This window comes from Kryptolebias marmoratus, linkage group LG17, assembly GCF_001649575.2.
Source record: "Kryptolebias marmoratus isolate JLee-2015 linkage group LG17, ASM164957v2, whole genome shotgun sequence".
NCBI classification, from domain to species: Eukaryota; Metazoa; Chordata; class Actinopteri; order Cyprinodontiformes; family Rivulidae; genus Kryptolebias; species Kryptolebias marmoratus.
Genome location: NC_051446.1, coordinates 7116022 through 7128437, shown reverse-complemented (window position 1 = coordinate 7128437; position 12416 = coordinate 7116022). Strand labels below are relative to the sequence as shown.

Here is a 12416-nt window from a genome sequence, read left to right as displayed (position 1 = left end):
CAAGTAGTTACTGTACATGTGTAGATATTTTTTTCTGACATTCAGGCAAATACTATCTATCTATCTATCTATCTATCTATCTATCTATCTATCTATCTATCTATCTATCTATCTATCTATCTATCTATCTATCTATCTATCTGCTAACGCAATTATTTGATTATGAGAAAACAGAAACGCTCAGCTTTATTTTAATCGAGCGCAACACTTTTGGCCTCAACGGGATGCCGTCTTCTCAGGCTCCGCCCACCAGGATTAAAAAGCTACGTCGCAGCCTTTGCTCGGTCTTCGTCCACGTTCAGTCAGTGCTCTCTGTAGTGTGAAGGAGTCGTCTTTGTCCAGGTAAATGTGTGCAAAAGCTCGCGTTCTTTCGCTTGTTGGAGCAGTTTGTCTTTTGGGGTTTTATCTGCATTTCCACGTTGATAAAAACACAGTTTGAAGTCAGCGGTCATCTTTAATGTATATAAAGAGTCGGTTTATTTTCTAGCCGGTCGGTGTGAGCTAGCTTTGTTAGCACAGTCAGTCAAACTTTAGGATACAAGTTCTTAAACCAATGTTTGAAGTAGGGGGTGCGAGGGGTGGTCCTGGTAAAGCAAGGGGACTGTCAGGACCGGTTTCTCAGTCCGGGTTTCTGCAGAACCATTTGACCGCATGGGAGTGGAACAGAAGAGACCATGTGGCGGTGTGAAAAGGCCCAGGCCCGCCTGCATCGCTTTAAACGGAACCGGGGTTTTCCTCTAGCGCTTTACTGTAATAAATGACCCATTCCATTACTACGACAAACTGTGATAGCGAGTTTGTTGGCCTATGAGAGGCAAATATCTTCTGCTGGGTGCGTGTTGTTGCTGGAAACGTTAAAATCTGGGTTAAATTAAGCCAAATTTCCGAGATTTTTATAGCAGAGTCATTTAGACCATTGAAACTGCAGCATGTCATTGGGTACGCAAGTCTGCCTTCAGCGATCATTTCCACCAAAAACACTGCCAGTTTTGCATAAGGGAAGTAATAAGTTAGTTTATTCACTCAATAAGTTGTTCTTTATGATCTTTTCTACTTTTTAGGTGATTTTATAGGCGAGCAGAATTAGGTGTGCTAATTTTAAATCTTAAAAAAAAATCAATAACTGCTAAAACTCCCGTAGTTTTTGCCCTATCAGGATGATCTTGCTGTTAAAAGGTATTTTCAAGCCGTGCCAAATTTATCCAGTTTGCTGAAACCTTTTTTTTTGGGGGGGTGGTCACAAAAAAAGTCCACCAATAGGAGAGCTCCACCTGCAGGGTGTCCTCTACTAACAGTAAGACTCCACCCAAAAACCTCTAAAGCATAAATGCACAAAGATGATGGTATTAGAAGTTAGAATGTTTCTAATGATTAGAGCCGGTTTGACAGCAAGTTCTTAACGTCACAGTTCAGACTTTTCAAAGCATAGTTCTGTGGAGCCGCGATGAACAATATCTTACCTGTTGTAGATAGCTCTCTGAAGGACTTCTGTTAGGGAAAATGGTTTAATTCTGACCGGATTGATAAACTAATGGCTAGTCTAAAAGGGACCAGGGCCATAGTGGATTACTGTCATTTTAAAACTACTCTCATTTTAAATGTATGCTACAGGCAAAGATTTTAAAATATTTTGGTTCCTAGTGACTTGCTTCACTCCAATTCAACCTGACTTGGTCCTACAGTCTGTGGTTTTCCATATAACTGGGTGCCACCTTGTAAAGTCGGTGCAGAAACGTCTGCACCTCTTCATAGTACCACAATGTTAGTTTACGTGTTGCCATTTTAACTGATATGTAGTTTTAAAAAAGAAAATGACAAAGAAGGCTGCGTTTTTCAAGTTTTTCAATATGGTGGGTTTCTTGTGTAGGAGGTGCTCTTACCCCAACCAGACGTGTTTATTAAACCGACTGAGATGGTACACCCCGTTTGGCATTTGCAAATATGACGGTGAACAATAATGAGCGAACGAAGGGAGCGTGATCTCGAGGTGCACTTCCTCCCAGACACAAAGAGTCACCTGTCTCTCGGCTGTCTTTTTTAAGTTCATCGGTTTATAAGTTTTGCTGGAATAGTTGTAAAGAGGTTTATTTTATGACAACCTCGGCCAGCTGCTTCTCATCGGAGCAGTAGAAGCAAAATGAATTGAAGCTAACTGGCTTTTCATCATAAACACGCCCACAACAACTTCTGACCAGTCACATGATACTTGGGGCAAAACCACCTGTGAGAAAAAGTTTGCCCCGGGCCTAAAGCCATGAAGGGGCAGATGAAGCTGCTATGAGAACAAAAATGACGCAATTTTCTCCACACAACCACGTGACTGAGAGCCGATTTTGTGACTTCTCATGGAGGATGGAAAGGTCTTATGAACCTCGGCTGAGGAGGTTTTAGGATCAGAGCTGGAAATGGGCGGGACCACCCAATGCCAGGGCGATCCAAGTAGTTCCGAGTCGGGCACAGGGAAAGGGCCATAAGTTTCATGACCCACAGTGGGGTCTGAACCCTTTGGTAACAACAAAGTGTGTTGTGCCTTTGCTGCAATGTGATTTTTTTATTTATTTATTTTTTCATAAGAAAAAGTAGTTGAGAATCATTATTGCACTAAAAGTTTGAAGTTGGTTTTATTTTAGCTTTGTAAATATACACCCCGTGCATCATTCCATACAGGGACATGAATGTCCCGTTCTGCTCTGCCTGAAGGGGACTTCTGTCAATTGTACTCAGATTAACCAAACTGGCTAAAAGTATCAATTACAAGCCTGCAGGTCTGGATTAGAGACTTGAAACAGCTCATCGGTTCAGATTCCTAAAGAGTTGCTAATTCACACAGGAAGAACACTTTCAGTGTGGAGTCAGAACTTCCTCGGCGGTGGTTGATTTACTGTTAGGTGTGTATAATGGTAACGGTGAGGATAAGTGTGTGCGCATGGGCAGGGCTGTGGTTTGCTGCAGTCCTGTTCAAGTGCTCAGCAGATCAGCCGTGTTCTGTGAGCTGGTTGTTTTAATGGGGTTTTCACCTTCGACCCCCAGCCTCCACCCTCCCTGTGCCAAGTGCAGCAAAGTGCTGTGAGTGACTCTTTGATGCTCTCCTCCCGCTGCACTCTTTAATTGCCCTAAAGCTAATTTGTTCCTGTATTTTTTTTCCCCCGTTTGCAATTCAGAATCATGGCTGACCTGCAGGAGCGAACCTTCATTGCCATCAAGCCTGATGGCGTGCAGCGAGGCCTCATCGGAGAAGTCATCAAAAGGTTCGAGATGAAGGGCTTCAAACTGGTCGGCATGAAGATGCTCCATGTGAGTAAACGAGCAGTGTTTCTTTTTGTCAGTCTGGTTTTATTTTCAGCCTCATGAGCCTGCTGCAGAGTAACACTAAGGACTTCCAACAAGCTGATTACCCTCCTGATCTATTCCTGAGCACAGAACAAACGATTAGCTCCAAACATTTGATCTAAAACCTGATAAGACACCACTTAGCAGACCGTGAAGTGTGCTTCTTTATTTAACTTAGCAATATAAAACTTTTTGCTGTTGCTCAGAAATCAAACTCCTCTGATCTGGTTTTACTGAATCAGATAATTTAATTTAACTCATCAAATAAAATCTTTAACTCCACAAAGTTCATGTAGCAACAACTGGACTGGGACTTACATTTTATATAAATAAATGCTGCCATTTCTATATGTGTGAAACTACCTTTCACATGCAAATGCTTCTTTTAGGAACAAACGTTTAAACCAATTTAGTGGTTTTAGTTGTGGTACCTGTGTGGTTTGATGATAGTAGATGCACTAGTTTTAGTTTAATGTGTTATGACCATTTTTTATTTATTTGTGCATCTGACCTGTTGACACAGATGTCCCTGTGAATTACAATTAACATAGTACCTTTCTTATTCATTCAAATATATGATTTAATTGAGTATTATTCTGTTCAGTGCAGTTCTGCTGTAGTATAGTCACTGCGGTTCAGTTTTCTATTAAAGATGGATGAACCTGCTCAGGGACAAACTGACAGAAATGTTTCACCCCCAGCTCGGCTTAATGTTGGATTGTTAGGTCAGTCATTCATTTTATTGCAATTAGGCCTGAGCACTGCAGGGGTATGGTCTGAACCCAAACAGAGTCTGCCGTTTTGGATCAAAGGCACAATTTAGGTGTTTTTTTTTTTTTTTTTTTCTTTTTTACACGTACTGTGTTTGAACAAACTCCTACAGGTTGAAGACTATCTGCTTCAGACTTGATCCTTATACTGCTATGGCATGGGGGATTAAAAGTAATCAAAAGCTTGTGTTTTTATATGCCCGTCCTGGCAAGAGAGTATTATGGTATGGCCAGGGTGTAACTCCACTGATTGCTGTTTAGGATGGAAAATGTCTTCAGACCATGGCTCCACGTTGGATCTTATTTTTACTAAGAACACTTCCACCAAAGAAATCTTGAGTGGTTCTCGTGAAGTCTACTACTCTGATCAGAAACTGGTTTGAATGAGCTGGTAGTCGTCAACAAACTAAGTTCCTCACACCTATAGCTGCAGTCTCATGTTCCTACATGTTCTTTAATTGAACTGTTTGCCAGTTTACACCGTGGACAGTGTCATTTTCAGTGAACTTGACCTTTCACCCCACCACAGTCATGTATTCACCTAATATACACACATATTTACGATTGTTGTGTGAGGAAGTTCATGCTTTGGATTTTGATTACTCAAACTATTTCCTGACAGGCGTATTATGTATCGTTGGCAGTACTCTTGTCGTCTTAAAGTGTGGGCTGTTGTGCAACATTGTAGAGGAACAAATTGTTGCTCGACAAGCAACTTATCTGAATGCAGATAAGAGCAAATGAAGTGCTGAAAGAAACAAAATGTGTGCATTTATGGATAATGTCAGAAACAGAAATCTAAACCTACAGGTGTGTTTGTGTTTCAGATTATCAGTAGATCTCTGAGTGGGTATGAGGGGAAAAAACTGCATTGCTGCAGAGGAGAACCTTGAGGGGGAAACTGTTGTCAACAAAACCGATTAGAGATTGCATCATCATCCCGCTAAAACATTGAAATTTTATTAATCCACCACCTGATATAATGCTTCTTTGTTGAAACCTTATATAACATGAACTCATAAAAATATAAATGGATTTTGGAGGGGGGGTCAGATTCCAGAGTTCCTACGGTGTGCCTAAAATGCAGTTTTACAAACGGCGCACAAAAATATGCTGATTTTCAAGAACTGTCCCCTCATAACGTAACCTCAGGACTCGAAGAATAATACAATCTAGAGCTTCAGTGTTGGAATGGAAGTCCTCCTGGATGCTTGTGGTCTCATCATGTGTTTGGTTCTGTTCTTTAGGCCTCCGAGGACCTCCTGATGAAGCACTACGTTGACCTGAAGGACAGGCCTTTCTTCCCTACTCTGGTCAACTACATGAGCTCTGGTCCGCTGGTTGCCATGGTGAGAACTCAACAAACACCGGGATAGAAAATAATTCAAGCTCAGACTTATCATGGACTCTAAAATGATTCAGTCATTATGCTCTACCCAACAACAAATCCTGTTGAGTTTAAATTTGTACATTTGATTTGTCAATTTATTGTCTATACAATCAGATTGAGTACGTTATTTGCCTTGCCTTCCATGTTTTAATAAATAAGCTTTGGTTGTTGATGCCATGGGGTCGGAAAAAATTCAGACCCCTTACTCTTTTAAATATGTGACAGCCTGATGCTGCAATCAAATTTATTTTCTCAAAAATCAACACTCGATCTGTGCCTTGGAACAGTCCCATCTCTGAGCTCTGCAGGAGGCTCATTTGACCTCCTGGTTTAGTTTTTGCTCTGAGTCCTTCTATAGAGGTGTGTCCCTTTCCAAATAGTGTCCAATTTATTTTACCACAGGTGGATTTTAATCAAGGAAACTCCTGCAGAGATCAGGAGAAATGGGAAAACATCTGAGCTACATTTCAACTGTTGTTGTAAAAGATCCGAATACTTACAGAAATGTGACATTTCATTTTTTTTTTTTAGTTTTAATGAATGTATGAAATTGTGTGTAGGACTTTACAGTGAACCCTCGCTATAACACGGGTCACCTTTCGCGGCTTCGCTGTTTTGCAGATTTTTTAGTGCAACTATTTTGTGAAACTGCTGTAACATCAGCCAGAGTAGAACTGTTGAATTACAAGATGTCCAACTCTGCCCCCACACATCAGTTTTTTGCTGTTTTTGACATGTCAGAGCTTGGATTTGATTTAGAGTGACTATAATTTAATACTTTTTTGGGGGGGGCAAAATCTCCTTTCTGGGAAGTTCAGAGCTTTTGAGCAGATGCAGAGAAGACTGTTGTCGTCTAACAACCACATTGACTTTTACTGGAAAAACTGGTCTAATAATTACTGGAAAAACTGGTCTAATAATTATCACCTTGAGACAAACCCTTAAACCTGTCCCACTGTTTTGTTTTAAACGAAAACTAACGTGTTAGCTGTTGGAGGGCTGATTTTTCTGCCTCTCGTGTGTTCCAGGTGTGGGAAGGTAAGGGGGTTGTGAAAACCGGTAGAGTGATGCTGGGTGAGACCAATCCTGCAGACTCCAAACCTGGAACCATCAGAGGAGACTTCTGCATCGACGTCGGCAAGTGAGTGTTGTCTGCATTCATTCTGGTAAACAGTTGTGAGTGTGGAAACTCGTGTGTATGAAGCAGACCCTAGTGATGGGACATCTGAAGCCAGGCTTCGAGGCGTGTACAGAGTAAAAAGGGGGCGTGTCCGATGAAGCCCCGCTTCGGAGCTTGTCATATTGAGCAAAATCACGTGATCAACAACAAACGAGGCATCGCATTACATCTGCCACATCATTGCTTCACTTTTGCGTATCGTTTTTCAAAATAAAAGCGCTATGAACCCTGTTGCTTCGTGGGTTGTAGTAGGTGGTTTGGTAGCGCTTCAGCAGAGCAGTTTGCATCAGCAGTGGTTGAAATGAAGCCGTCAAAAAAGAGAAAAACCTCTCATATCTGGGATATACATATTTGTAATATTAAAAACCAGAACTAGAACTCCCAGGAAGAGATGATTTTAAACAAATTCTGTTTTTCAGGAAGCAAGTTTCAAGCTTAAAGTATTCAGTCTGCCCCAACAATCACTCAATTCCCAATACACTAAAGTACAGCATATCTTCATTGCCAAATAAGTCCATGACATAAAAGAAAACCCAACACAACCACTGATGGTCAAGGATTAGATTGGCTACAAATCATTTTAATAATTAAAACATGACAATTAAATATGATTTAATTGATTCACCTGTTACTAAACATGTTTGATGAAAACTTTGTGACAATATTGCATTTACAAATTTTTGAAAGTATGATCCAACTGAGTGACAAAGCTGTTACAGTTTCACCAGCAGATGTCACTAGTGAGTGATGAATGACGCATCGAGTAATGAACCTTTTTGCAAAGCAGTGTTGGAAAGCTTCATTGCTTTATTTGCCCATTACTAGCAGACCCTAGTAGGCTGTTCTATAGAGACAGATAATCATGTCATCTACGTTTACCTGCACCTTTACAGGTCAAACCTTCTTTGGAGTTGGGTCACCTTGTGTGATTAAGTGTAAAATTTCCCACTAAACTCCGCTAAATGGTTATCGTGTGCTTTAGCAATACGCAATGTTTAGTCTGTTGGTTAGAGGAAAGTTCTTAACTTGAAACTTGATGGTGAAACTTTGTCTAAAATGAAGGAAGTTGATAGTAGCAGTACTCTTGTCCAGGTGATGAATGAACAAAGATGCAGATTACGTATCTGATGTAAGTTAGATGGTCTCTGTACCAACAGTTTCACAGGAAGAAAGCCCATAAAAGAATATAAAGCAATATTTCAACACAAAATGACAATAAATTCTCTGTTGAAGTGAAAAGGATCTGAATTGTTTGTATTTGCAGGATGAGTTAAAGATGTGTAACCTGCTGTGTGTTGTCCTGCAGCAGCGTTCTCACAATCTGCCTGTGGTTTTCTTAGGAACATCATCCACGGCAGCGACTCTGTGGAAAGTGCCAACAAGGAGATTTCCCTGTGGTTCAAACCAGAGGAGCTGGTCACCTACACCAGCTGTGCCTTCAGCTGGCTCTACTGAGCTGCTCTGCAGAAGTCCTCCCTCCACTCACACCTGCGGAAACCATCACCTCAGACCTCTCATTCCCTCTCATCTTCATACTGTCCTCTGCTGTGGTCTGCGTGGCATCCATTCATTCCTGACCTCATTCCTGTCAACACATTCCATATTGTCCAGAAATGGTCTTTTTTTTTTTTGTTAAAGATGACCTGCTTTCCAATAAACGGTCCACAGTACCAACAGTCTTTATTTTATTTGTCACACACAACACTGTCCTCCTGAAGCTGCAGGTGTCAAAAAGCAAACTACCACCTTCAGCTGACTGGTCAGGTTTATGGAAGATTTGCAGCACAGACATAATCTGGAATCTTGGAGAATGTGTATTTTATTTAAAAAAATAAAATAAAAAAAGAGGGGGAGGGGGACCTTTAGAGACAATATTTATGTAACACCTGAGGCGTGTGCTACAGATTACACACGTAGCCAGCTATGATGAGCTGAAAACCTGTTTTTAGAATCTCTGATAGCAGAGACCTAACTCTTTACCTGCGCACAAGCAGTTCGATTTTACAGTTTCACTTCTTACTGGTATCTCACAGAGGAAAATCAACCTCAACATTTGTGAAATAAATGCTGGCTTGTCAACACGAAATTTTAAAATTCTGCCACAACTTTGAATTAGTCAGTGTCCCATGTTTAGGTGTTGGGTAGCCTAAATGTTTGCATTTTAACTGTCAAAACTGATGTTTATTCAAAGATCTTTTATTTAATCATTCATTCCGGTAACTATATTTAAAGGTATTTAAACTTAAGTAAAAAAGAAAAAAATCTTCCAATAAGACCAAGAGCTTTAGCCTAAGCTATAAATGTACTTGTACATACACTTGTACTCCATATTACCTGTGAGAATTAAGAATGACATTTTTTATTTTTTGTTCTAAAAACTGGGTTGTGCAACTCAACCTCATTAAAATACCAGATTAAGTTGATCATGGAGAAATGGGCTTAAGTTTATATTGTTTGGATTTGCGGAGACGTCTATTAAACATCAGTGCCTGTGTACAACAGAATATTTAGTAAACCATAACTTGCACATTATGGGACGGTGTCAGAGTTCAAAGTTTCAGATCTTTCTGCCCCACCTATACAGCAGCAGGTAGTTATGACTAAGGTTGTTATCAGTTCAACCTATATTTTCCTTCTATTGTCAGGCTACAGCCTGCTGTCATTTTATGAATGAAATCCAGGAGCAAGTGGAGATGTTTTCTTCTGTAACTATTTGTTGGATCAGTGGTTTCTGAGTGAAAAGTGCATCAAACAAGTAGAACAGCAAAGAAATAACCTCATGGTACTCGTTCGTTTTCAGTAGTTGTAGGTTTTGTTAAGCCAGGCAAAAGGAAGGAAGCCCTGCATATAAAAAAAAACCAACTCAAAGAGGATTTCCAACAATCTGAAGTCGAGCTTTTTATTCAGTGTAAAAGTAAAATCTTACAAAAGCCACCAAATAAAGCCATGCCGAAACAGTTTGCAACACTTGTAAACACAGAAGCCATTTTGTTACAACAAGTATGATCATCCCAAACGTTTGGCTAATATTTACAGAGTCCATCAATGCTCCATCACAGCACAAATATACTGATATACACTATGAAAAAGAAGTACAAACGTTCCACTGCAGTCTATAATGTACCTCAATGGCCAGTGTTAATATCTTTAGATTTAAAACTATCAACATAGATTTATTTTAATTAGTATCCAAAATATTTTTTTGCATTATAAGCCTCTGAACTCAAGATTATTTTCAGACAACATTAAATTTTCAATATGTTCGGTCATTATCAAATATATATATATATAATATATATATATATATAAATATATAGCACCACATGGTTTAACATAGGGAGGGCTGTCACATACAAAAGACCCGTGTTAGTATCCAGAGAAAAAGAAACTCCAACCTGCCAAGGTCTTTAGGCCTTCAGCATCAGGAAAAGACAAAAAGGAAAACCACAAATCCCAATTCCACCATACCAGACAAATCATAAAAAAAAAATAAAAAAAAGAGGATTTTTTTTTTCCTTGCAGAATTCATCCACCAATTTGAGCCCGAACCAAATATACAATATGCTCTGTGAAAACTGCAACGGTACACTGAACATTAAGATATGTACAGATTTATTAAAAGGGGAAACAAATGGTCAAATCTGAACCAAAACAGTGAGACTGTTTTTTTGTTTTCTCCTTGGCGAGAACGAAACAGACTGAAGAACCACCGACGACCGAGACCCGAGTAGGTGAGGTGGGACGAAGCACCGGGGGGGTCAGAGCGAGAGTTTCATATTTACAGACTATCTAAAGATATTGATTGTGCATTCGATTATTTTTTTTTTTAAAGAGTAGCAGCAGGTTATTAATAGAACAGTCACTTTGTCTGTTTTTCATGACTAAACACATTAATGCAGTTTAGTTTTAAAGTACTTTAATGATTTTCTTTTTTTTTTTTTTCTTTTTCCTTTTTTAATCTGCCCTCATTCATTAGTAGAAATGAAAAACTAATCTGGAAACACACAGGCCTTTATTGCTCGTTTAGAAGCCGACTGTTTCACACAAGCTGGGACCAATCTGAGCAGGAACGTGAAGAAAGAAAAAAAAAAAAGAAGAGAAACGTCAGGGTGAGTGCTTAAAAAAAACAAATAAAAAATACCTCGTGAGAGAAAACATTTGTTGGTCGCGCTGTCATCAGAACAAACAGCTGAAATCTGTTAGAGATGTTTTTTTTAAATAAAACTAAGTCTCAGTGTTGAAGCATTGCTGAACAGACATTTACAATACCCGAAAAAACCCGAAAGAGCTACTAAAACCTCAAATTTATATTTCTTCTGTACCAACAGGTCAGCTAGGAATCCTGCCTTTTCCCCCTCAATTTTAAAATAAATTCAAAGGAATTGCAAAATGACGTAAATCGCTCCAATTTGGAATTCTTCAAATTACGGTTTGGAAAAGGTTTCCCTGCAATTCAGAACAATCTGACGTTATTGAAAAGCCAAATTTCTTAAAATTAAAAAAATACAATTTGAAAATTTGGATGTTAATTCAACTTGTTAATCTTTTCGTGTGAAAATATTGGAAATATTCCGTGGTTTCAACTGGGTGGTACGGAAGTATGTTGCTGCCCAAAATAACAATAATAATTTTTTTAAAATTTACTTTTCTGATGAAAGTTATAACGTTATATTCTCATGATCTAACAATGTTTTCACGCATTAACAACATACTTTACACCAAGTTTTAAACGTGAACAACCCTACCACTGTACGACAATATAAAGCTTATATTGTGAACTCATTTAAATGTGAAAACATGTTGTAAGAATATGAAAACAATATCCTAACATAAGAACCACTGGCAGAACAATTGTAAAGTCATACATTTCTATTTCATTTTTGTCAGGTGGGCGCAATATGCTTCTGCGGTGTAATAACATTAAACGCAATATTTGGTTAATAAAATACAGAAATAGTTACATCTTTTGATAGAACCAGATTTTTGTTCTGCAGTCATCTGAGTTTTAAACATTAAAGTAAAAAAATATTCTTTTTAAAAGTCACCATTAAATCTTTTAACAGGTTTTTGAGCTTATTCAGCTGCTTTTGCACAAGACTTTACAGCACTTTTAAAAAGATGAACCTAATGAAGCCCCCTCGATTTATAGGAACCCCACACACAGAGAAACAGAAGAAACCTTCCTGAGAACTGAATCATGAATCTGATGGTAGGAGGAGACCGCGGCTCTTCGAAAGTCACTGAGAAGTTTAGGTCTGCGTTTCGCTCCTGCCCCGCCGTCGGCCAAACAGACCGCTTTTATTTCAGCTCGATATATACACGAAATATTCACAGTTATACTATAGCATTCTGTTAAATCCTTTATCTGTTAGAAGAACGTAGTGATCAGAGCATTTTGCCGTTGTGATATTCTGTGTTAGCATAGTAAAATAATCTGGGATTCTGTTATTGCATAATGTTGAAATTAGAAAACCACCTCGTGTGCCGCGCTGAATGGTCCTCAGCGCTTGGGGTCAGAGTTTGAGGGTCACCCGAGAGATAAATAATAATATTCTTATTTATGATAAAGAGAATATTTCTTTTATTTTTGCTTCACAGTTCTGAGACTAAACTCAATTAGGAGCTGAGGAGAAAGTTCAAATGCTGAGAAATCGTCAAAATAGAGGGAAGACGAGAACGCTTGTACCAGCTACTAAGTTTGGTATGATGTCAAGGTTTGTTTTCAGAATTTTCTATGGTGTGAAAA

The 12416-nt window shown here is 39.0% G+C and overlaps 1 protein-coding gene across 2 annotated transcripts; it reads left to right on the top strand.

Annotated features, from left to right (window-relative positions):
• The first annotated feature begins 227 nt into the window (after positions 1-227).
• LOC108248330 (nucleoside diphosphate kinase B-like) lies at positions 228-8340 on the top strand. Of its 2 annotated transcripts, none has more exons than XM_017437043.3 (5): positions 228-342; positions 3162-3294; positions 5348-5449; positions 6519-6631; positions 8011-8338. In XM_017437043.3, the coding sequence occupies exons 2-5, from the start codon at positions 3166-3168 to the stop codon at positions 8123-8125; spliced, it is 459 nt and encodes a 152-aa protein (XP_017292532.1). In that variant the 5' UTR covers positions 228-342; positions 3162-3165; the 3' UTR covers positions 8126-8338. The 2 variants fall into 2 exon arrangements, with proteins under 2 accessions (XP_017292532.1, XP_037836610.1); XM_037980682.1 differs by lacking the exon at positions 228-342 and adding an exon at positions 3046-3066 and having other exon boundaries at positions 8011-8340.
• The last annotated feature ends 4076 nt before the right edge of the window (positions 8341-12416 follow it).